This window comes from Crocodylus siamensis, chromosome 9, assembly GCF_052110815.1.
Source record: "Crocodylus siamensis isolate JL-2025a chromosome 9, ASM5211081v1, whole genome shotgun sequence".
NCBI lineage: Eukaryota > Metazoa > Chordata > Crocodylia > Crocodylidae > Crocodylus > Crocodylus siamensis.
The window spans coordinates 52,313,363-52,340,407 of record NC_143403.1 but is presented as its reverse complement, the minus strand read 5'-3'; the positions used below and the strand labels follow the sequence as shown (position 1 = coordinate 52,340,407).

Here is a 27,045-nt window from a genome sequence, read left to right as displayed (position 1 = left end):
CTTTTTTTATCTGACTTTAAGTATGATACTGTAGCAGAAGAATAAAGCAAAATAAAAAGGCTGACATTACCATTTCAGTAGTATGCATGTTGACCCAACAATGCTAAGAAGATTGCAGAACCACCCAGACATTTCAATATAGTAAGTAATAATTTAACACTTCCTCTGTCTCTGTCCCAGTAAAAAAAGAAGCAAAATTCTAAAACAGAGTCACAATATCTTATTAAAACTAGGTACTGTGGAATGACAAGGAATGAATGAGTCTATAAATCAAGTTCTTTAGGAGCTCTTAGCAGTGCTGTTTGAACTCGATTTACATTGGTCCACATTTTATGTCCTGTTACAAAGACAAATAATTTATCAGAATTCTCATCAGATCAGATACTGGTCTGATACTACTCAGACATTAGCACTGAAGGAACTAAAGCTTGGTCACCTGTTGTCCTCAAACATGCATTAAAACCCCTCCTTGTATGCTTAGCATCACTGTGTGGTACATGTGCAGCAAAGAGTCTGAATTAACTTGTCCTGGATATGGCCTGATCCATGTCCATTAAATGCATTAAAGGAAACAGGATCATTTTATTCATAGCTTCATGAGCAGCCAGTGTAGAAAATGCAGAGCAGTATATGTAATGTGTTCACATTAAAGGTTACATATGTTGTAAATGACCTTTCCTCCAGCAAAGACTGGAAGTTAATCCTGAAAGACAGTCTACAGTATGAACACTGCTCAAAATATATTAGCTCAAGTGGAACCTAAGGCATTCCCCTTGCCATCATACAGGTGCTCTTATTGTCACTGTAGCTTTCCATGTTCTGTCAGCCTGGTGAGTGATAAATGTACTCTTGGGACCCAAAGTCTAATCTCCCTCACAGACTACCAGATCATCCTATGCATACATTTTATGTAGTGAGAATAGAAGGAGACTGTTAAAGATAAGATCAATAATTGAGGGAATCTCTAGAGTGAAGAAATTAGTTCTAGCAAGAGGATTGGTTGGTGACAACTTAAAAAGTGTTGAGATAATAGGTTCATAACATAAAGTGTTTAGATAATGCTATCTAAACACTTCGTGCCTTATGAATGTGTTATCTCAATGCTTTCCTCACCACTAGAAAAAAATGTGAGTTAATTAATATTCATAGATTGCACTGTATGAGCATCTCCTACATGGCTTGAAAGAATTACAAGCAAGTTATTAAGCAATATAGTTATATGAAGAAAAATAAGACTTGTGAATGATATAATAACATAATGGACATGGAATGGGCTAGAACTGACAATTCTGGGAAATGAAGTCATCTGTTAATGGAAGAAAAAGGGAGTATTGCTCAAAGGATAGGGTACTAGCTTGGGGCTTGGGATCCCTAGATTCTGTGTAATGTATTACTAGACTTCCCATGTCATTTTGAACAAGTTATCTAGTCTCTCTGTTCCCCACTTGTGAAATGGAAATGAGAGTACAGGCAACCCCCACTTAGCGCTCTTAATTGTTTTCTGAAAAACTGAGCATTAAGCAAAACTAACATTAAGTGAAACTGGAAGTATTTGATGACCCAAGATGGTGACTGTAAATGTTTTTAATGACCCAAGATGGTGACTGTGAGCATTATAACGAAAGTCGCTGAGCGCTAAGTGAAATCGGGTATCAATTTAAAATGAGTGTTATAGCAAAATAGTGCTAAGGGAAACAAGGGTTGCCTGTACTGCCCTTCCTTATTTGAGAGATTGTGAAACTAAATGCATTAAAGGCTATGGTGCACTCATGTATCGTAATGGGGGCCACAAAAATACCTAGGATAAATAAGAAGCACAAATGAGTAGCCCGGTATTCACAATATAAAGTCACTAGATGAGCACTGCATAGTTTGTGTTACTTGTTGACTTAACATCCGGCCTCTGCAAAAGCAGGTAAAATTGTCCTGCTTGTTGTATCTATTGAATTTAAGATTACTACCTGTTTCACTTGGTCCTATTTCATATTGAGCTGGATTCAGAACAGTGTATAGAGACTGATGATACATTCTGTGACACAGGAAATACCCAAAAGAATAAATTTTTAAAATAAAATATAGGTAGCATATACTATTGGCCAGTATAGAAAGTCACCTTTTCAACTGCCTGCATCTACATGAGATGTTGGCTGCCCATTAACCTGAGACTACTGTGCAGTAGCGTTGCATGGCAGAAACTATGACACAGCATTACTGTGTCTTGGTCTACTTCCCAGTCAGTGTCACAAAAAAAGTCATCCATCAGTGCTACTGCACAGTAATGCAGGTTACTGCGCAGTCATTTAGAGCTTGTTCAGTATCTCATGTAGATGTGGCCACTGAAGAGGAAAAGCAAATAAGTGATTCAGTGTCTTGGAAGGAAGAAGGCAAGCTCAAGCAACAGAATAATCTCTATAAAAATGCTATAGTCTCTCACAGAGGGAGCTTTTGATATTGTAGTTAGATTAGGTAACACGAAGTGAGAGAGACTATTGCCTTCTTGCTTGATTTGCTCCTCATCAGCTTCCTTTCTCCTCCCATTTTATAGCACCTGGTTTTCAGTTTTACAGGTATATTTTTCTCCAGTTTGGTTTCAGTGGGCGCAATGGTGCATCTAGATGAGATGCTATGGCACTATAGCAACACATTCCCTTGCTATAGCATGTTGCTATGACATAGTGGCTAAAAATAACCATGTGCCCTGGCATGGCGCAGTAGTAGCTGTTACTGCGCCATCATAAAGGAAATACGAAATGACAGCGCAGTAACAACGGCTCTGTAGGGGCATGTGTAGACATGCCCAGTGATTTGTTCTGACTAAGAAACTTCTATGGTTCCCCCTGCTTAATTTGGATCCTGTAATCCAAGATTATGAAAGTTATGTCACCCAGCAGGCTGGATGAGGGTCCCCTGGCCAATCCGTGGGCCAGATGAGGCCCGCAGACCAGTTCTGTGCACTAGAGCCAGTGTATGTGTATGTGTGCACTGGAGCCAGTGTATGTGTATGTGTGGTTCAGCCCCACATGCGGCACATGCTGGTTCCACTCCAGTGTGTGGCATACAAGGCTAGTCTGAGACACATGCTTCATGTGGTGAGTGGGTGGGACTAGTCTGTGGTTTGGACTACATATGGCACCTTTGCTGGCCAGCTTTGTGCACTGGATGTGGCACACATGGCTAGCCTGTGGGCTTCATCTGGACTGACTCTGGATTCGGAATGCAGGGTCGATCCAATGTGTCACCACATGCAATATATAACCCAGACTGGTCCTGTGTACAGCATGCAGAAAGTATCCTGGACCAGTCTTGCACCCTACTTGCAGCGTTTGCACCATACACCAGACCAACTCCACACATGAAGCTGATTGGAGGTCCACAAGCAGTACTGAGGGCTGGATGATAGGGCTCTGCAGTAGGGCTCTGCAGAGCTTCAGGTGCTGATTTAATTGGGAGGAGATTAAGCCCAATTTGGTGGCCGAATCTCTGAATCCGAATCAAATCAGGAGACCAATTTAAAAAAAAAGGTCAGAATCAATTTGAAGCTTTCCAGATCAATTCGGAAAAGATTCAGAGAACAATTTGGAGATTCAGGGAGTCCCCACTCCCTGCTGTGCAGAGCTGGACCCAGACTCCCTGTTGGTAAGTAAGGGGGGCCCATGGGGGCCCCCCACCAGGCCCCATCCCCTGCCTGCTCTCCCAGGCTCCCTGAGTGCCCCCCAGCCACGCCATGGCTGCCCTGCCCCCCCCCCAGCTCTCAGTTCTTTAAAAAAAAAAAAAAAAAAAAAAAGCCCTGCACTCACTGGGGCAAAACCCCCCATGCAGCAGGCATCACCCCTCCCCCCCACCTAGCAACAGCTGGTGAGTGGGGACTTCTTCTTTTTTTTTTAAAGAGCCGAGAGTGAGTGGGGAATGGGGGCTCATGACAAAGCCTGCCACACAGCTCAGGGCAGTGGCGGGCAGTGGGGATTGCCCTCACCCCCGCCTGGCAGGAGCTAGTGAGTTCGAGGCACTTTTTTTTTTGAAGAGCTGGGAGCTGGGTCCAGGCTGGGAAGCCATTGTACAGGGCTGGGAGAGTGGGCAGGGGGTGGGATCTGTCCGATTCATAGATTCGGCCAATTCAGCAACGCCGAATCTCTGAATCAGATTTGTCCAAATCCATTCAGGACAGTGATTTGAATCACCTAAACAAATCACTGTTCCCTTAATCAGCCGAATCTGAAGTGAATACTAGTTGCTTTGCACAGGCCTACTGTGCAGGCTGTATCAGGCCTACAGGCCATATCTTTGATGCCCCTGCCTTAATCCAGTAGTCAGCAATCTTAAAGGCTGGAGGATAGGTTGTTCCAATTCAGGCAACCTGTTGGTCCAGTTCAGGCAACCTCAGAGATTGAGACTAAATGCATTAAAGGTTATGGTGCACTCAGGTATGGTAATGGGGGCCACAGAAATACCTAGGATAAATACCTGAGATAGAGGAAGGCAAGCATTAAGACCTATTCACCACCACTGCTACTTTCCCCTGTGGTGACCTAGAGAGAACACCCAGAGCCAGCACTTTTCCCCAGGGTGGCATGGGAAAGTGACTGCTACCAAAACCCCATGTCTACAGGCCAGATCAAATGGCTCCATGGGACACACCTGACCTACAGGCTGTAGGCTGCTGACAACAGCTCTCATCTGTAGAGGACCAATTAAACACCTACAGCATGCCAGTAAATCTGAAAAACAGGAGAAACAGTTACAGAGGCAGGATTTCAGGAGATCTACCACATACTCCTTGTAGTAGCGATATCCTTACTCTGCTCTCCTTTTGACTTCTGATTTACTGTTTGTTGATTTAAGCAGGACATTACGCGATTTGCGAGAAAATTAGCTTAGGAGCACTGTGAGGTACAGCTGCAAGTACTTCACAGAATTGAAAGTGCTTTCTAACAAATGATCTGCAAATGAGTAAAAATATTTCAAGTGATTCATTTAGTGTGCTTTATGGAACATCCTTCCAAGAAGGAAACATTGAATTATTAGGAAAAAATATATTAAACATACTTTTAAAAATGTCTCAATAAAATTGCACCCGAGAAGTAATTGCACTTGTTTTTTTGTCATTTAATATTAATAACTTAATAATAAATGTGAAAACATGTATTCACTATAATGCTCCCAGCTAAGGTCCTGATTCTGTGAACACATATATACATGCTTGGTTTTACAGTATTTGAGTGTGTCAGATTAGGTGGTGTATAAGTGGTTCACAGGATTAGTGCCTCAGTCTTGTCTGGTAATGTATTATGTTATTTATAGATAAACATCTTTCTTCTGTTTGTTTTTTATCATAGTAAGGTGCATTTGATGATGGGATTGATCATTGCTATCTGTTTAGCTGTAAAGTAGTATATAAAGAATAGATTAATGTATTTCTTTTTATTGTTTTTATCAAGTAATGTGATTTAAAAAACAATGTGATTTTCTTTCTTGTCCCCTCCCTGTATGCCCCCCAAGATAAATGTAGCTGCCTTTTACAGGGCCTTACATCTTTCTTGTGTTATGGAATTCTCAGTATGTATATCTGAAAGTCCTTTAATATTGATGGTGATAACTGTATCACAATTTTTCCCCTTTCACATTTTGTAGAATTTAAACTTGGAGGTATCAAATTTGTAACAAAAGGTTTGGTTATCTAGGAATCTCCTTCCAGAGTTAAGGGTTAAGAAGTACTGGGTACGATTGTGAGGAAAACTAGGCTTTGATTGCATACAGACTGACATTTAGCACATGCATTCAGAACTTGACTTTGAAATGTAATCCCTTGATAGCTTTTCCACTTAGCTTAATTCTGTCAAAATACTCGCTTTCAAGTTTGAATGCAGGATAGCACAGCTTCCATCAGGTAATTGTGCAGTCCAAGCAAACTAATGCAGGGAATGAGGACGAGAATCAAAAAGTACCAAATGAATTTCATTCCTGGTCTACATTCCCTGTTCCCTCACCTGTCTGTCTCATACCTACGGTCTCCCATGGCCTCTGATCCTCGCTGCCACACATTTGCATCTCCATGAATCTGCATTTTGCATATTGGCCTCTATTCCATCCAGAACACAAACACCAGCAGACTCTCCCTATGCCTGAAGAAGGGCGTTTGTGCATAAAAGCTTGCAAAGAACAATTTTTCCAACTATTTAGGTGGTTTAATAAGAGATACCACATTTTGTCTGCCTATTTCTTTGTAATGTATTTTCCTACTTTAAATTGGAACTGATAGTTCCCTTATAGATTAAGGTGAGAAAGTGAATTCTGGGAATGCCTAGATATTACAGAGAATGCAGATGGTTTGTTAGCACACAGTTTAGTCTACATAATAAAGATCAGAGTGGAACCTTCTGAGGCAGTTTATGTAGGTGAATAAATACCTTGATGAACCCAAGGTGTTTGGCACACCACAAATGCAGTCTGTAGGAACTGTGTGCTCATGTTATGGACATACTTTCTCCTGCATGGCAAAAATGAAAGAAACTTCGTGTCTACACAAGGACCATGAGCATTTTTATTCCATTATGAAGTTTCACTGATTCTTCTTAGGTCTTTTCACTGGTAATTTTTTTTCAAGAGCAGCGTCAAAGTAAATTACCTGTTTGATAGAGGGATGTCATGGGATGTAAAGTAGAGATGAGAGTGCGTGCATGCACGTGTGAGTGTTGGGTGTGTGCATATACATATATGTATATTTATTCTTTTCTTAGACTCCCATTAATGGAAGTCCATCAGTAGTCCAGTAAAATGTTATCACTGCTTACAGTTTTGTGGTGTTCTTATGTGCATCATTTTTAAGCAACTGGCAACAGCTGATCTCTCAGGGCTTGATCCTACATGGTAGTGAACACTCACCCTGAGATAGCAGGGGAGTGTTTAGACTGAAGAACATGGGTCGTCTCAGTAAAATTAATGATACTACTCATGAAGTTAAAGTAGAGGCTTAAGTATTCTGCTGGGTCAGTGCCAGCATGTTCAGCACTTTTCAGGACAGAACCCTAAAGCAACTTTAGTTTATAGCTTATATAAAATAATTGAACAATATTATGTTGGCTAATTATCTATCTAAAATGTAATTGTTGATGATTGAAATCTTATAATGTTAGTCTTTGCTCATGAGATCAGGCATTACTGCCTTGAATTATAAATGATCTACCCAACCCCCACTCATGAAGATAAATATAACTGAGATCAACCATATATCATTTATGTAGAAAGGAAAAGGAAGCACAGTAGTAACTATGATAGTGGGGTTAAAGTCTTGTGCAATGTAGCTATACTACAAATATAATCTTATTTTCAGTTTTCCTGTGGGTCTTTTTATTTTTATAAAATCTAATCAAGAGAACATATTTGATTGGAGTCATCTAGGTGTTCCAACTATAATATGTTTGTAATACTGTCTTAGTAAAGAAAGGTACAAAGAAAAATGAGAAGGTAAACTTCAGATTATTTACTTCCCTTTTGATTTCTGCCTACCTACTTTATAGGCATATTTCTTCATTGAAGGGAGGAGTACAGTCCGATATGAGGCATTTATCACATAGCTGAGGTTTTTTTAATTTGTATACTGTAGTCCTACTGGTTAAAATGTTAAACTGAGATGAAAAATATCCTAGTGAAATATAACACTCCAGTGACACAATAAGGCATGGCTTTGCATTTTTACAGCCTAGCATCTGGAAAGTTGTTCTGTTTTGTATTTATTTGTATGTACATATGCGTAATGTGAAAGAAAGATCTTCAGATATAAAAATCTGAACAGTGGGAAATTGGATCAGTTTACTTAAAGTACCATCTATACTGATTTTGTAATGATAAACCTAAACATACAGAAGACTTTATCTTATCTAGTGATATCAGAATTCTGTGGAAGAATAAGAAGCCGTATAACCTACATTTGACCTAAGTATGTGGTTCACATAATAAATAGATGCATAGTTTATTTGGCAGTGGTCACATGCTTGTAATAGATTTAAATGCTCCAAACTGCATATCTTTATGTACATTTAATTGTGGTATTTCCAACATCTGATTATTAACTTTCCTCCATGTGCTTAAGTCCAGTTAGGGTAGAAGTTGTATACCCTTTCTCTGTCAGACATCAACTAGGAATATCTAGTAGCTCAATAGTGTGTAATTGCCCTACGTTCACATGCCCCATCTCTCCAGGTCACTTCTTCTTGTATTAACATTTCCGCACTCTTTCCCCTGAACAGCTGCAAGCTTTAAGCACCCTACAGAAACACGCAGCACTTGATTTTTGTACCAACATTATCCTTTGATTGGTCCATTATTGCAAAGCAATTCCAAAGTGAAATACAACTCTTCTGACTCTGTTATATTTAACATAGCTCTCATTTTACACAGATGTAAATGACAAACCCAGGCCGTCAGTGAAGAAGCAGTCCAGTTGCCTTTTTGGAGTCGCCATAGGAGAGGCTGGAAGATTATTTAACATGTACATCAAGCAGGAAAAAATATGAAAATGTAGATAACTTACGAATACAGATAGATTACCCAGTGTACCAAATTCTTCTGAAAATCAAGCTCAATTACCTGTTCAGCACCCTTGAAAAGTAGTATTTATGGTATATTTGTAGTTTAAAAAGCATATAATTGAGACAGTCAGTCACCAGTAAGAGACCTGGATATTGATAAAATATCATGTAAGTTAAGTTACGTAAAAATACAGAAAAGAGGGTATTTTGCAATAATTTCTTCTTCCTTACAAATTAGTCCTAAATACATGGACCAAAGTTAAGTATTTCACCAAAGTCCCTTATTTTTCTGAATACATGGAAGTGTAGATGATAAATAGTTACAAGAATAAATAGCCTTATTACTAAATCTGTTTCTGAAAACTGACTTTTTCTGTATGCTCATTTCTCCCCCTTCTGTTGAATTTTACTTGGAGATCTGTCTTACACTTGTAGCAAGAATGATTTCTACAGCTTGGTATTTAAGGAATTGTGTGAAATGTACTGAAGACAAGAATGTCAGTAAGTTGAGATGTACATGCCTAAGAAGAATACATTACAATGTGTACTGAGACTATTTTCTTGAAACGAAATTTAAGTTTGTTACTAAAGCAAATATTTTTACACCAAATCTGCCAGAAGCTTACCATGGGTGTGTGGAGTTCCCAAGCCTTGATTTTTGTTTTTTTGGGCTTGGAAGCTGAACTTAAGCAGTGGGTCTGTCGCCAGAGGGAACACTTAGTTTATGTAACTGTTTATTTCCTTGCAAAGTGTTGCAAGAGAGCCCCCTGGAGTAAGGTTCAGGAACAGTAAAAAGAAGAGAAAACAGATACTGTACACGTACGGACAAAATGTTACCATCATTGGGTACTCGGTCAGCTGAGGAATGGTTCTGCCTTTGGGGTTCATTAAGTCTGATGAGGGCTGAATACAGAGAACCGAAACTTGGCTATGCAAGGTTGTATCTTTCTTGTTCACCTTCCTCAAGCATATTTATTCTAGATCTAGTATTGTAAATGACCCTGCTGTCGCTAATCAAACTTGTATTACTGTTAGCCAGTCTTTATATATCATATCCTTATGATTTTCTACTGTTATATTTCCAGGCATATAAAATTGAACCTAGATTTTTACACATTTTTATGTAATTAGTGTTTCAAAATGATTTTTTTTTTGCCTGAAGCTATTACCTATTTAGTCTGCTGATATTAAAGGTTAATAATGTATTTTGTTGTCAGCTGGTTAACTGATGCTAAAGTTATAACGGTCTGTATTCTCTCTGCTCTGGAAACAAATTCATGTTTAATTTCACAGATTTCCATTTTGTCTGTTTCTTACTCTGACAGTGTTTATAGGTTGTGAATGTTGCATAAGATTGAACATGACTTGTTCATAACATGCTGCTTTTCAAAAGACTTGAAAAAGCCTCTGTGTAGTCCCAGAAGGCTGTTTTTCTTTATGCTCCATAGAAGGCAAGCAAGACTTCCACAGTCAGAACTGTAGGATAGATGCAGAATCAGGATTGCTGTGTAATATCCTGAAGACAGGAATTCAAAATTACTTTTTTACAAAGAGCCTTACTTTCTGCTTTAGAAAGTCTCACCTGCCGCTCATTGAACTCTTTGCAGACTGTTGCGACTTGATCTTAGACAAAACTTTTCATCATCTCTGTTAATTATGTACATATATAAAAGGGCATCATCCCTTATGAGGCTAAAAATACCTTTTTATTAAATAATTTGGGCTCGCTTGTTGTTGAATTTGTTGTATGCACAAAGGAATTTTTATTATTTTGATCGTTCTCCCCAGATCAGAGTTGCTAGATAGAAATATCCTGAATCTATGACCCATTTAATTTTCTCTCTACACCTCACTGTATAAATTTAGTGACCAGTTTAAATTTGTTGTGCCAGGTAATAGAGCAGTAAACCGTTTTTTTTTCCTCCTTTCTTTTTTTTTTTCCTGTTGTAAGATGGAAATCTGGTAAAAGTTGCTGTTTCCCAGTGCAAGATGATAGATACAGAGTGCTTTTAAGGATGGGATATACAATGCTGAGGAAGCTGATTTAAAGCTTTTCAACCTTCCATTTGACGTTTTCTTCAATAACCTTTTTGCCCCCAGATCTTCTAGAGGGAATGTTTTCTTTTTATAGTATCAGTTATAAGAGCTTGAAGCAGAAGCTTAACTTGTTTTCCTAGGAGAAAAATTTTGTTTTACAGTAAGTAGAGAATGACTCAAAAGTTTTAGTGAGGTTAAACAGCTTCCTGTTTCAGACTTACTGAAACTGTTTAAAAATACTTGACAGCACCGATGCAGTTGGTTGACTTAAACTATGAAGTGAAATTATTACTGTTGCCTGTGTTATTTCCTTAGGTGAAGGTAGTTACAAGCTGTCCTGAAAGCCATGTTAGTGTTACTGCTGGCCCTATGCCAAAGCCAGCAACTATGAAAGAATGAACGCTATTGTAATTCTGCAATAATTTTTCTGAACAATACCACTTCTGCCCAGTAAATTTTTAGCTGATTACATTGAAGATAAAAAAAGATTTTTTTGTTGTTGTTTTTTTTTTAAGTGGCTTGTGGTTAGTAAAATTTAAGCAAATGGCTAGATTTAATGGCTACTTCTATTTTCTAGGTTAAATGGGAACATTTTAGTTTCATGTATTGTATATTGAACACGTTGCCTGATGGTATATAGCCGAGTGACTGCTGGCTTGGACTATTGGTCTGAAACCTGTGCTTTCTTTTATAGACTTTTAAGACTTTCACTCTTCTATTCTGGTTGAAGTCATTTTTACATAAACTCTGTAGAGTTCCCTTTCATTTTCATCCTTAGGGTCATTTTTACCTTCCTTCTAGACAGCTTTTTATAGTAATCTTCCCAGAAATGAAATTGGTAAAGTGCATTGTTAAGACAGATGTTCCATAATTGTGCATTGTGCTAAGTACACTCATCAGTTGTCAGTGGTTCTGAGCTTATTTGGCACAGAAGAAACTGAACTGGATTTTCAGTCCAGTCTGGCCTCTTACACTGCACTCCCTGTTTAATTTAATAAATCTGTTTCTTTTTTTCGTCAGTGAACATTTGTCCTGCGCCTTCACATTCTTCCTTCATGGGGAAAGTAACGTGTGCACAAGTGTGGAGATTGCCCAGCACCAGCCAATCTATCTGATAAATGAGGAACATATTCACATGGCCCAATCTTCACCTACACCATTCCAAGGTAAGTATATTTTGATGGGCCAGGATTTATGTGCTTAACTTTTCTCTGATAAAATACTCCCAAATCCCCAACTTTAGTTCAGTAATGATATCTTGGAAGCTGTTTCAGAAATTAATAGAAATATGCCATGTTATTCTTAAAATAGAATTGAAGTTATGCTAAGAAAACTGTGGTCCTGGGGGAAAATCCTGTAATGACTTTTAACACAATAGCTACCCTAGCTGGTGTTTCCAAGGTCTTTCTATTTCTTAACTTTATTATGTGCAAATATTATCTGTGAAATACCTATACCAAAACAAACTATATTTTTTTCTGTTATAAGACCTGTTATTTAAAAGGTATATGTGATCATAATTTGGTTTTCCACCATGCCTCATACAGTGGGCTCTGGACTATAACTGGTGCTCTTTAATGCCACTATACTTACAAATAAATAATAATATATAGTTATTCTATAGCACTTTTCTTTCATACACCTCAAAGCACTTCACAAAAGAGCTCATAACAGTTTTCTTGAACTGGAATTCTTGTGTCTGAGTGGTAGTTTCCACCCTCAACCCTTTCATTGTGCTGTTTTGTGATGCAGTGCATTTATAACCATTCAGATGCTTTCTGCTAAAAATGAAAATTAAACACTAAAAACTTTCACCAGAACCAAAAAGAATAAATAGCATTTAAAATATATGGATTGGCTGTATACCTGAGATTCTTTAAGAAAGTACAGGGCTACATGGTACAGTGAGTGTCACATTAGAATTGACTGTAGAGTTGCATAAGAAAATATTACTCTTCAGAATGTTTTTAAACATTGTAGTTACTGCCTGACATCGTGCGTTAGGAAATGCCCAATTTAAAAAAGTAAGGAATATTTAGAAAATCAAACAGGCCTACCTGTTTAAGGAAAATATTAGGTGGTATAATTTGTTTAGTAACATTTCTGTTAAAAGTTATCAGGGTTTTTTTAGGGACTTGCATATATTCAGGATGTTCATTATTTAAATTCAGCAGGTAAAATTTTGCTTTCCAGTCATCAGTGTTGCAAAACTATAACCAAGGGCAATTTGGAAAGATGGATTTATCAGTTTACCCTGTTTGTTGGTGATGATTCTGTTATCTTCATGCATAGTTATTTCAGTCCCTTTTGCTATTTACCCCATTATTTTAGCATATCCTGAAAAAAAACAAAACAAAAAGCAAAGACCTATTAAGGGCTGTCTGTATGGTGCCAAAGTTATTGTGCTACTCCCTACTGCCACCTTATGTGGATTCTTAATCTACACTAAGGGTTGTTTTTGTGCACTTCAGCGTAGTCCCCTTTGAAAGTGATTAAGCTAAACTCCAAAAATGCATTTCTAATGCTGAATAAGAACGCCCACACAAGGGAACTAGTGTGGGATAACTTTCAAGCTTTAAATTTATAACCTATCTTACTTTGCAGAAACCTTCCTCTTTAGACAGGTTCTTAAACTGCCATCAGCCAGAATTTTGAATCAGTATGTGGGAGATGGGAAGGTTTTCTGTGAAGTTTAAATCCACCTGCTATAGGTAGTGGTATCTTATCTTGCAGTTCTGGTGAGTCCTTACGGCTTAAATGGTACATTGACGGGACAGGCATACAAGATGTCAGACCCAGCAACTCGTAAATTGATGGAGGAATGGCAGTATTTCTATCCCATGGTGCTGAAGAAGAAGGAGGGAATGAAAGAGGAAGAAGAGTTGGGATATGACGATGATTTTCCGGTGGCAGTTGAAGTCATTGTTGGTAAGATTCAGTATTTTGCCTGAAGAACTTTTTCCTTCTGCATAATTAAAAAAAACCTAATTAATCAGAAGCAACCTTTGTAATTTCCCTATCTTGTTTTGTGGCTCTCTCGACACTGGAGCATTCTGACTAGTTATCTTGCCTCAAGCTTTTGTACTCCCTCTTTCCCAGATGCTATTATCGCAGTATCAGGCTACTTGCTTCCGCTCCCTATTAGTCATAAATAGATGGATGGATATGTAGGGTATCAGACTATAAACTTTTTTAACTCTTCATATTCGACAAGAAAGTTTTCTTTCGTGGATGTTGAGACCCAGTAAAGGTGACTTGGGTTGCTGAATAATAAATGGAGAATTTAAAAGATTTCTTTTGTCCTTCATGTTCCTTCCTTTATAGGTGGTGTGCGAATGGTGTATCCTTCAGCCTTTGTTCTCATCTCTCAGAGTGATATCCCCATGGCTCAGAGTGCTGCCAGTTGTGGGGGCCATATAAATGTGGGACAACCAGGACTTGGAAGCACGAAAGATCCCAGCAGTTGTGGGATGCCACTCACTCCACCCACTTCTCCAGAACAGGCTATCATAAGTAAGCAGTGAACCTAACAGAGACCTGAGTCACCCTGTTGAAATCTTACTTTAAATATTTTTAACTGCATAGCACTATTCCATAAACTCTTGCAAATTTCATCTTTGGACCAATCGAGCAAGTACCTTTCATTTTTTCACAGTTCATGGTTGCTAGGGGTAACTGCATGAACAACAGCAGAAATAAGAGAACGACTGATTAGAAGAGGGGAGATTTGACTTGTACAGGAATGCATAGAGCTCAAAAGACTGACCAAAAGTTGTATCTTCTGTAATCTAAACACTGCAAGTTGTGTAAGAGTTCATTTCAGTTCAGTTTACTGGAAGTCTGCTACATTCGTGAAATAGCATTGACACCTGAGATTGTGGAAAGGCACAGGCTTAGTCAGTGGTTTTTAGCTAGGTGTTTTCCTGCTGTACAGGGGAATGTTAGCTAATGATTGTGAAGTGGCACAGAGATGGAAAAAAACGGTATGCCATAATAAGCATTAATATTGACATGATGCCACTGACTAAATGATAGTGGCACTAATATGAGCAAACTCAGTGGAGATTGAATCAGAGACCTTAGACATGATATTAATCTGCCTCTGCAATATAAGAGAAATAACCAGAATCTGTAACACGAAGCTATAATGGACTTATCCTCTGAGGATGGTGCTACCTCACCCACATTGACCAGTCACTTGCATAGTTCTGGTGGAACAAGGCAGTTCATCTCAGGTGTCTGAGATCCATAGCAATTCGAATCTAAAAAGAATTGACTTACATGGAGCTAAGTAATTTACCCTGCTAAAACATAGGTAATATATAATATTGCTATATGATGTATTTTTTATTTATCTTTTTGAATATACGTTAATTACATACATTTCTACATAAATCATACTTTTATTTCTAGGTATCTGCTGTTTGATTATCTTCTGAAATCATAGCATTATGTAACATTACAGTAAATTACTGTGAATGTGATTATAATGTCACATAGAGGATTATACTTCAAATGAGCTATGCAGTGTAGAATCATAGAGAAATATGACAAAGTGACTTCACAAGGTCATGTAGTCCAACCTGTTATTTAAGGGCTATCAACAAAATATTTATAAGCAAATATGTATTTTAATAAAGAACATAGAAAAAATATATGGAATAGCTGAATTGCTTCTAAATTGATTTTTTTACAAAGCATGTTGGGTGTCCTGAGTAGCAGACGTCAGGGTGGGAAAGTATATCTTTTTAAAATAAACATTTGATATGCTATGCCTGTATTTTGTTGATATAAAATCTTAAACTACTACAGCATTTTAAAGCATTTTAGATCCCTGATAAAATTATGCAGGGTCTCAAGAGATCTGCCAAGATGTTTTACATCATAATTAAATTTATAAATGAATATGAGAAGCTTTTAAAATTAAAGAGAAAGATTCTAGTCTAAGCTGAGAATAGCTGTTGCTGTTTGAGCCCTGCTATTGTCTGAAAGGGCTGCATGACCCTATACAGTGAGAGATGTGATACATCGGAGAATAATACAAACAACATTATTTTGAAACAAAAAACAGAAATTTTAAAGTATAGATAGTAAAAAGAAAATGCTACGGTAAACAGAAGGAGATTTTTAGTTTATAGGAAAAAGTTACCACTTAAGGGTTGAAAAGTGGCCGCTGTTGGGTAATAATGCATTCAATGTGCGTCTTCTGGCATTTAACTCGTGTTTTGGGGGTTTCTGTTTTTGTTTGTTCCAATACTTTCAACAATAATTTTCCACTTTAAATTCCAGCTTTAGTATGTGAGAACAAATCAGTTTTCACTATTGTGAGGCATTGCTAAATGCAAATATCATAAAGATATACCATATAATACAAATGCAAAATTTTGGAACATATCTATTCACATACCCAGATGCATAATTTGAGAGGGCTGATAACCTAGGCACTATTGTGTTATTAGTTGCTTCTGTAACTGAGAGTCCCTTATGGAAATTCTTTCTTATGCCAGAGGTGGAACGGATTTGTTAGTCTAATTCAATTCAGTCAAGATGCTTTTCATCACAAATCTATCAAATTCATAAACAATCTTATGATGCATTCCAAAATAAATTACCTATATTACAGCCACAGACTTTAATGTATATGTGAAGATTTGGATTTTAATAAATTGTTCCCTTCTTTCCAGTTTCTTCAAGAAAAGACAAACAAGATGCAAGCTTTGAATTTACTAGGAAGACATCTTTGTTCACTAATAATCACAGGGCACCTATAAATGTGCTGGACATCTGCTCTGTTGCATTCTAATTAGCATGCATCAGAGCAAACTCGAATAATCGAGTCTGCTGGAGCAAGCTAATTAGCACACTCCAGCAGCCTCTGCATCACGTGTATTCAGCGTCCCACCCTTCAAAATGGCAGCAGGGCACGCTTTAACTAAAGCTCATCAAACAAGTTTTAATTAAAGCACTTCTGCTGCCATTTTGATGCATGGGACACTGAATACACATGACTCTCTGGGTGCTTTAGAGCGGCTCTTGGAGCCATTCGGATTAAAGCACCCCCCCCCCAACGCACACACCCTGCTCCAACCCTTAAGCATATGTAAAGATGCCTACAGAGGAAACTGAGTTAGGAACCTTGTTTACAGTGTAACAGCTGTGGCTTGAAAACAGTTGAGAGGGAAACCAGTGGGTTTATTTCCTGTTATGTAGTAAAGCATGGCAATGCCTGCTTTCATTGTTGTATTCTGAAGGCTTCTTAAATCGTGTCAGACATAAGGACAAACAGTTCTGTACACAGATATGACCTTGTTAAAACGTTCATATTATTACTTCCTTTCCTAAACAGAGAACAGTGTGTAGTATTATGCAGCCAGCAGGTTAAGTGAACTTAAAGCTCCCTCTGCTGTTCAAATTTGAGTTTCAGAGTTTGGTTGTCTTCACAATAATGACAGAAGCATTTGCTTGCACAGTGACTAACAGGATTTTTATCAGTGGTGGAGAGAAATAACAAAAGATGACTATCATAAGACTTAGGGGATAATGATCAATTTTGGAATAACATTTTCACTTGATATTTCTCCTCCAGTTCATAGTATTGCCTGATTAAGGTCCATAGCATGTACCTATATTAATAGTATATGTTGGGACCTTTAAAAATATATACATATATACAAAAGAAGGTCAGTTAAATGTTAATCTTAGTACTAATACAGCAACTTAGAAACTAAAGGAGATTGGAAACTCCATCCCTAAATATGGGGAAACATGGTCCTTTAGTAATCATGTCTTTAATTCTTATATGAAAACTTAGTTCCTCTTCTTGTGTTTGATACATATGGCACAAATAAAGGATCTGTTATATTTTAATACATGCCTTTTATTTTAGAATCAGGTATGTCATGATGAATTTGTTGTTGTAACTAAACCACACAAAAGAATGTACAAGGTAAATATACTAGCTAAGGACATGAAAAAAACCAGTGGTGGTGTTTGTCTGCATAGCACAGTTGTGTTGCATAGAGGTACAAAACTAGCTCTGAACAAAAAGACGATGCATCAGCTCAAGAGGAGGTAGCTTAGGTACCTATACACAGCACTGTATTTATTGTATACACATACCCACAGGTCCATCCCCAGCCTGCATCAGAGCTTTTATGTATAAATCTGTAAGCATAAGTGAGGGGTTTTCAACCTTTTTTAAGCTGGGTACTCCTTCTGGATGTAGGGTGGGGGGTGCTAATGGACAGCTGGGTGGCGGTGTGGTGAGAGGGTGCTGACAGATGGCTGGGGAGCTCGCATGAGGCTGCTGCCATCTATACACTTCATGTCACCATCGGGCACTGCTTTCCCGTGCCCAAGTATCCCTGCTTCTCTGTGCCACCAGCTTCATGTCTGGCCAGCTGTCAGCATCCTCTCCCCTGCGGCTGCAGCACATGGAGCTCACACAGGGTGGCCGCCCCTGCCACCATCTATACACACAGTGCTGCCAGAGGGAGGAGGTGGTGCCAACAGCCAGCCAGGTGCAAAGCTGGAAGCACAGAGAAGTGGGGATACTTGGGCGCAGGAAAGCGGCACCCGGAGTGATGGATGGCAACGGTGGCCCTGCCCCCCACACTGCCACTTCCCAGGTACCCCCACTTCTCTGCACTACTGACTTTGCATCCAGCTAGCTGCGAGCACCCCCCCCCCCCCCCCCCCCCCCCCGCTTCTCCTCCCTCCTCTCCCACAGCTGGTCAGACGCAAAGCCGGCAGTGTGGAAAAGTGAAGGTAGTTGGGTATGGGGAAGCAGCGCATGGCGGCAATGGAAAGTGATGGATGGCAGCGGTGGCCCCATGCCACTGCTTCCCAAGTACCCCCACTTCTCCATGCCATTGCTGCATACCCCCTAAGTACCTCCAGGGGTACACATCCCCCTGGTTGACAACCCCTGGCATAAACCATTGATTTTACGAATGCTCATCAGCTGATATAGTGTTTCAGGAATATGTAATGTTGCAGTTGCTGCTACTTTCTGTCTACAGTACTGTTTGATTTTTCTTGAAGGTGAAAGCGGAGGTACCCACAACTCTGTCAGCCATTCAGCTACACAGGAAGGGACGGTCACTGTGCACAGCCCAAAAAAGTCAGGGAAGATGCCTCCAAAATTCCACAGTCATATGGTCCACAGAGTCTGGAAGGAATGCATCCTCAACAGGGCACAGTCTAAGTAAGAGGATGTTTATGGCTGTTTTGTTTGCAAACAATAGTATAACTGTCTTGTTTAAACACTTTTGTCTTTGACCTTACATAATGTTACCTCACTGTGTGCATTACTCTTATAGCTCTGTAATCATAATGAAAATTTGAGGTAACATTAACAAACACAATTTTAGAGTTGTTTTAGCTTGAAAAATATTAACAGTAATAGTGATTACATGTGCACTTAGTTTGGTCCGTTTCATTTGTGGCTCTTTGAGAACCAAATTCTGTGTCAGTTACACACACATGCTCTCATTGACTGCAGAGATACTAGGTCACATAAGACTTTCTTGGCTTGGAAGGTAGATGATCTAAGGACAAATAACCTTCTAAGTTTATATTTATAAGGTTATACTTATTTATAGATGTAAACATTTGGAAGGATATATTTACATTTGGCAACTCATAACTCAGACTGCCAAGGGCATGGAAGTGCATTGTTATTAGTGCTTTTCATTTCTAGAGGTTTAAATTATCCTGCTCTGGCATGATGTACAGATGTTCCAAGAAGATTTTGTCTTTTCATTATCTCCATGTTATTTCCTCATTGGACCTTTCAATACATATTTCCAGATGCAATTTTAATTGGTACCTCTATTACCTGCCCTTAGACATTTGTGCACAAACTCCAGATACAAGCTTTGTGATACTCAGGTAATACTTCCATGTAAAAATTAAGTGCTAAGTTTTCAGGTTTGGCTCAGATAGAAACTAGTTTCAAGTGCAGAATTATTTTGGTGCATCACGTTGTACTTGTCAGTGTTGAATCCCATCCTATTCTCATCCACCCACCCCTGTAAGCTGTCTAGGTCCAATTGCAGCCTATTCCTTCCTTCTAGCATGCCCACATCCCCCCACATCTTAGTGTCATCAGCAAATTTGAACAGGGTGCTTTTTATATTTAAAGTATAAAATAAATATACTTTATTTCCCTTAGGAGAAGTCAGATTGCTACTCCAAATATGGAGGAAGAAGTTCCTAGCAACACGGTTTCTTGGGATTTTGTGGATCCGGTCCAAAGAGTCAGTTGTTCTTGTTCCAGGTGGGTAGCAAAGAGAATTAATGTGTCAGTCTGAAAGAAGACTGCTGAGTTCATGGACAGTATAAACTTGGACACGGTCACTATGCAGCAAGCAGACATATTATTTAAAATATAGGGCCAGATTCTCAAATGATACACTCAGCCTAATGCCAGTGAAGTTAGTGGTATTGTGCCAATTGATATCAGCTGAGGATCTGGCCTATTATCTAATTCTTTATGGCAAAAAAAGAGACAAGAATGTAATTAACTCTTGTCACCAGTGTAGAATGTAATGATTTCTTCTTATACGACTATAACTTTTTAATAAAGATTGTCTCATTTTTAAATGGGGTCCATCGCATTTTCTGGAGCATTTTTCTTGTGTAAAAGAAAATATAAATAGTGGGAATCTGAAAAAGCAAAAAATAATTGCCTGCTCACTTTTACAGTATTTAAGACCTTTCCTTTTAACTTTGAGTAGTATTTGGCAGAATTTTTCCAGATGACGTTATTAGTATAAAAACAATGCTTAGTGATTTTATTAACATTTGACAAAATAATACTTTTTAATTGTAGTGAATTGATAACAAATTTAAGGAGCATAATTTTACTGTTTATGAAATCATTCGATTAATTAGCCCAAACAGAACACCTGAAAGCATTTTGGCAAGAAATTCTTGCCCAAGCTCATATGGTGCACAGAGAAAGTACAGAAGTCTACAAAGAGAACTTTCTAGCTGGTAGATTATAGGAATGTATGCAATGTGATGAGTTGTAGGAACATATGTATATGGAACTATATAGCTCTTTTGCTGATTTAAAGTTAACGTCACAATTTATAATCCTGAGTGTGAGAGATGATCATGAAAATAAGGATAGAGCTACTAATTACCACTGAAATATAGGATGTTCCCTTATATAAATGAAAAGTTAAATTGATCTGTCAGACAGTTTCTTAAGTTAGCTATAGTTTGTCTTGTCTTGATAATTTATCTTGCCTGTCTGATCACAGACGTTTAAAATGTTACTTTACAATATACTGAACTGTAAATTGAAATTATGAACTTTTTATCAAGTAATTTATACTTCATTATGCTATTAGTATTGTTTTTAATTATGCAGTATAATTGTTCTTTTATCTCCCTATGAACGGGTGCGTCTACTCACTTCCCTTTCATCACATTGTAATCACCACAACCTCTGCCTCATTTTTACTCTCTCTTGCCTGCCATATCTTGATGTTACGCTATTTTTTGGGAGGATGGATGGTGTCTAGAGTGATGGTCAGACTGATGAGGGTCTTCTGCAGGGCTCCACCATCCCTACACCTTGCCCCTTTCCTCTCAGGCGACTAGTCCTTCTCTTCTGACAATGAGTGTGAGTCACTGGGTCTCGGCTTCTCCCCAGCCCACTTCAGTTACCGACTCCACAAGGAGTTGGTGGCTGTCCTCTCTAGACGGGTCTCCGTCTAATGTTCCAGTGTAACTTGTGGCCATCTTCTTTCTCACTGGGATTGGTAGATCCTGGGAGGGTGAGATCTCTACCTGCCAGTCTCCAAGATCCTCAACTAGGCAGCTTAATAGCTCCCAGATGTATGTCCTATAACTTAATTAACTGTAACTTAGGTGCCATGGGGATTTAACTTTCCCCTGCTCTCTCTCCCTTGTCTGGGAGTGATGAATAATAAATAAAAGAAAACAGGCTCTCATTCCCTTGTTTGTATTATTTCTCGGGAAGAAAAAAACTTGGAACCTGCATTTGGAGGTCCAGCTTAGCTCCCTGTAGTTGGTCTGAACTTGGTGACCGTTTATGCAGTCCCTGCAGGCAAATCTCTCCTTTGCCTGAGCTATCTGGGTTCCCCAAAGCTAACCCTGCATCTGGTGTCAGTTTGTGCCTTTTCTTCCAGTGGGCTCACCAGCATTTCACAATGTACTGTCTCTGTATGTCCCCATCCCTCTGACTTGTGGATCCACCCACAGCTGCTCCGCTGGCTGGCATTATTTATCTTGTTCAATGGATCGGGTTGGAGGCTCACTCATGGTTGCACTATCCCGGAGTCCCATGAGGGTTCAGATGGCTGGGTCTCTGTTGCAGTGGAGTCCTCTTCCCAGTCATGCTGCACTGGCATTTTTCCCTAGATGCCAAACACCAAACCTCTCTTAGCATCCTCCTTTTAGACTCCATGGGTTTCCTCTGGGCCAGTCAGCACCGACTCCCGAGGCATATGTTCTCTGGACCTGGTGTGCTGCTTCAGTTTTCTCCCTGGAACTCTTTTTGGCATGTTGGGGAAGTGTGACCCATCCGTACCCCACTGGGTGGGTTCCCCTTCCTCCAGTGTTCTTCTTTGGTGTGCTGAGAAGTGTGCCTTGTCCAAACTTCGCCGGATGAGTTTTCCCCCTGGAGCTTGTCCCCAGTGTATGGGGGAAGCACAGCTCACCTGAGCCCCGCTGAGTGAGTTCCCTGCCCTCAGATGTCCTTCTTTGGTGTGCAGGGGGGCATGGCTTGCCTGGACCCCACTGGGTAAGTTTCCCACCAGCCCAGTACCTCCTTCAGGGAACTAGCAACAGCTGCATGCCAACCCTTGCCACACTCCTGATTTTTTTTTTTTTAAATTTGTTTGTAACCTGACATTGTTGCTATATATAGTAACTATAGAAAGAGTTCCATGGATATAGGTTGTAGCTGTGTTGGTCTAAGGACATAGGCAGACAGATTTTCTTTGGGTAAATCTGGTATCTTTTATTAGAGCAATTCAAATAGTTGGAAAAATTCTTCTTTGCAAACTTTCAGGTACCCTTCATCAGGCTGAGGAAGTGTCTGCAGATGGTCTGTGAAGAGCACAGACCATCTGCAGATGCTTCCTCTGTTTTTCCAGCTATTTGAGTTGGTCTAATAAAAGATATCAGATTTACCCAAAGAACCTTGTCTGCCTACAGAAAGAGTGGTGTTTTTGGATAGATACGCTGGGCTTCATTTCATATAAGCCAACAACCAGTAATCTACACTAGAACCTTGTTGTGGGCAAGTACTTGGCAAAGTTGCTTACACTATTCATTAAGTGCATTTCCATCCTAATCTTCAGTATCCTTACTATCCCATCTCTGAACTAGGTGATACAGCCAACTGTCCATATGTTTATAATAGTCTTGTCATCAAGTGCATATCAAAAGCAGCCAAAAAGCATTAGCTTCTTTTAAAATTTGCTTTGATTCTATTTAACCAAAGTGTCCAGAGGGAAGATCCTAGTGTATTAACCCATGGTATGATCTACTGATGCTCTAAGCTGTAGTATCAGAGAGGTTGTCATGTCATGCACAGGTATCTGTCTCAAGGTCTTCTTGATTGCCTGGGGGATTATAATGAAAACACCATTTTGTGGCTGCAATCTCTAGCATATTGAATTACATTCTTGTCCTTCACGTTTTAAAAGATACTGGACTTGCTGTAACAAATCATGTCTTAAATGTTATGGTATTACTAAATAAGGCATAGCTGTATTAGGGTTTTTTGTTTGTTTTTTTAAAGTTCTTTTAAAAATATTTGTTCTTGCCTTATGTATCAATTGTTGAGCACTTCTTGTTTGGCATGAGTCATATCCCTTTCCTTCACATGGTCTGGAGGAAAAATTTCATGAAAGCAACCTGCTGTGCATTGCATCTGTGAGCACAGTGAAAATACAAAATCCTCTGTCATTCCTAACACATGCTCAAAATCTGCAACAAATGTCACTTTGCTTCACAAAGGTCCTTGCTGGTTCTAAAAAGGATAGCTTTGCAATAGCAAAAAGCAACAGTGCTTTGCTTATTTTCATATTATCTTCTATCTAAGGATTTCTGAGTGTTAAAAACCTAAATACGTTTTCCTGGGATACTGCCCTGTGAAACAATGGCATTATCCCCATCTTGGGTATGTTGTCAAGGATGACTGATTCAGAGAGGCTAACAAACCTGCCCATGATCACTCTGCAGTTTGTGATAGGGTCAGGAATAGAGCCAGGATTTCTTATTTTGTTCTTTGCAGTATTAGATCCTAGTCTCTCCATTCATGTGATGACTTGTTCCTCTCTTCTTTCAGGCACAAGCTTTTCAAACAGCGGTGTGCTACTGGCACCAGCCGCCCCCCAACGATATCACAGCCAGGATTCAGTGTGGGATCCTCCTCCACGTCTGCTTCCTTGCCACCTCCTGCCTCTTCTAAGCACAAAATAACAGAAAGACAGGAAAAAGGAGACAAGCTGCAAAAAAGGCCTATGATGCCATTTCACCATCGGCCATCTGTGACTGAAGAACTATGCATGGAGCAGGATGCATCAGGACAGAAACTGGGGTTGGCAGGGATGGAGACCTCTTTGGAAGTTCCAAACTCCAGAAAATATGAGAAGCAGCTATCTATCCCCACTGGAAATCCAAGCAAACAAATGAATCTGAATCCCATGGATTCACCCCATTCCCCCACCTCCCCTCTGCCTCCTACACTTAGTCCCCAGCCAAGAGGGCAGGAAGCAGAGAATTTGGACCCACCATCAGTACCTGTGAATCCAGCACTCTATGGAAATGGGTTAGAGCTCCAGCCATTGCCCAGTCTAGACGATAGGACAATTCTTGTTGGTCAGAGGCTACCTCTGATGGCAGAGGTCAGTGAGACAGCATTATATTGTGGGATAGTTCATAACAGTGAGTCATCTGATAAATGGCGGAGCTATGTTCTCCCATCAAGTGAAGATCCAGAATTCAGGCTACCAGATCTCCCACGTGAGAGATGTGATGCAAAGATGGAAGTAAATTCAGACAGTACTGCACTGAAAAGGTAAAAACAATATCTAGTTACCAGTGTCTTACCAAATTTCAATTAGTGTTGAATTCTACATTTAGTGGTAGCCACATGGGATATGAAAGCCTTTGGGACTCCTTTAGTATAACTGACAACAGAACATAGTTCAGGGGGATTGTATATGGTAGTGATACACAGTAGAAAACTAACTGTATTTTAAATGACAGTTCCTCATATAACTTTTATACCACTACATTAAACTTCTGCAGATGATGCATGATATCAGTATAGCCTCAGTGATGTCGTATGTTGTCAGTGTTGGTAAACACATAGATGGAATTATAATCTGGTTTCTCTTTATCACTTGTAGTTTTGTGCTGGACAATATCAGTGATGTAATAGATATTCAAAACTACATTAATTCATCTTTTTCAAAAATAATGGTGCCCTTGGAGTCTTGCCTCTTGAATTTGGTGATTTTTTTTTCCTAATGTAATGCATTCCAAAAGTTTCATTAATTAATGCTGGATTTCAACAAGAAGGATAGGACTCTCCCTGTTATAACATTGTATTTCCTAATTTTAATTTGCCCAGTTCTGTAGACTTTAAAATTGTACTCATAAATTTATTCATATTGTATTCATAAAACCTAATCAGTACACTGTGGAGTTGTATAGTTCCTTTGTAATGGAATCAATATTGTCAGTAAGTACCTGATCTTGCACCATTAGAGTGAATGAAGGTTATCTTCTTAATTTCAGTGGGCACAAGATCAAGACTGAGCTATAGCATATTTCCTTTCCTGTGCATGCACAAAAGCAAATATATAATATACATTTGGGAGGTTTTTTACTTAGAAAAAGTAAATGGCACGTGTCTCCCTTGGCAAAGAATATTTGCTATATAAGCAGCTTTTAATGGTCAAGCATTTTTAGTTGCTTGCCTTCAAAAGCATTAAAATGTTTTTGATTTTGAAGTAAGTCTCCTTTTCCTCTTACCTGAGAGTATAAATTAATTTTGTGCAAATTAAAAAAACAAACAAATTTGGGCAGTGTGGAAAGTGTCAGAGTGTTTCATAAAAGATAACTATAGAAACATTTTTAAAGTTATTACAAAGTTAGCTCCAGCAGTCACAACTGTAAATGAGATAACAGGCAAATATTGCTGTATTTACTCAAATATAAGAAGATCCCTCCCCACATTTATAAATTTTCCATATATAGAATCTAATTATTGGAGATTTGCCTTGAATTTGTCACCCTTCCACTGATATATCTTATAACTGTATCTCTAACAAGCTGTCTTGTGACTGCTGTGTTTCACATCATTCTTAGCCTCATTACAAAGACCGCACTGCACACCCTTTTTCCTGCACACTTGCACGTCCATCACCATTGCCTTGAAACAGTCAGAGTTGTGCAAAGGACTACCTCAGTCCCCTCCCACATCCCAAATCCCCCTTCTCTTTGTTCAGTCCTTTCACTCATTGCCATCATCCTCATTACTCTCTTTGAAAAGTCTATGCCAGTCCCCTTTCTTCCATATGATGCCCACCATCTCTTTCTTGTCCTCCTCTACTGTCTTCCTGTAGTAGCAGTACATCTCACTCAGGCTCACTCTGATGCAGACCTCAGCTGTGAGGTTTGTGTGCCTGTTTGTAGTAAGTTCCTGGTCTTCCACAGGGCTTTCTGAAGCAAGAGATGAATTCATCAAAGTGGGCTGTCAGACCCATACTGCTTAGTCAAGTCAAGTTCCCTTGCAGAACCACCTCTCTGGTCAGGGTTATGAACCCTGTCATTACCAGGAAGAATACGTGAACACTCTCTCTCTTTCTCTCTCTCTCTTTTTTTTTTTTTAAGGATTTTTTTTTCAAGTCCGTATGCATGATGTTAGTCCAAAGCCAAAAGGCTCATGTTTGACCTTACAGTTCATAGGGATGGGCGCCAGCAGAGTCTACAGCATTTCAAGCCATGGTGACCCCACAGCTCAGCATTGCTCACTGTGTGGGTGTACATCAGATACCACCCCCCACAAAGGATCCATGTGCTAATTAACCCCCCACTAATAACTGGAACCAAGCGTTCTTGTCACGAGTCCTGGGATCCTTCAAAAATGTATATTTAAATGAGGCTGGGGCAGCCTGGTACAAGTTCCACCTCGTGGAGGATATGGCCACACTAATCATATGCAACAGATTGAGAGAGGAAACAAGAATGACTGAAAATGGGAAAGAGGCACAGCTCAGCTGTGGGAGTGAAGAAGAAATTGAAATGTATTAAGTGTATTGGCTCACCATGACTTGAAAAAGAGTTGGCACTGAGGGGTTCTCCATGCAATGGACTTTACCATATATCTTACTCAGGTGGGATGTCCTTTTGATAGGTTCCTATCAGCATATTAGACTTTTTGACTAAGATCAGCATTTTTGGCACCAAAGGTAGGATTTTAGGGCTG

At 39.3% G+C, this 27,045-nt stretch overlaps 1 protein-coding gene across 2 annotated transcripts in view; it reads left to right on the top strand.

Annotated features, from left to right (window-relative positions):
- The window catches only part of MED13L (mediator complex subunit 13L), a 406,232-nt gene that overhangs the window by 311,708 nt on the left and 67,479 nt on the right, over window positions 1–27,045 (top strand). For both annotated transcript variants that reach the window (XM_090062161.1, XM_090062160.1), the window contains exons 5-10: window positions 11,583–11,728; window positions 13,296–13,490; window positions 13,887–14,075; window positions 18,606–18,768; window positions 19,738–19,842; window positions 23,896–24,627. In XM_090062161.1, coding sequence (XP_089918287.1) covers window positions 11,583–11,728; window positions 13,296–13,490; window positions 13,887–14,075; window positions 18,606–18,768; window positions 19,738–19,842; window positions 23,896–24,627 — 1,530 coding nt within the window. The remainder of the gene's footprint in view (window positions 1–11,582; window positions 11,729–13,295; window positions 13,491–13,886; window positions 14,076–18,605; window positions 18,769–19,737; window positions 19,843–23,895; window positions 24,628–27,045) is intronic.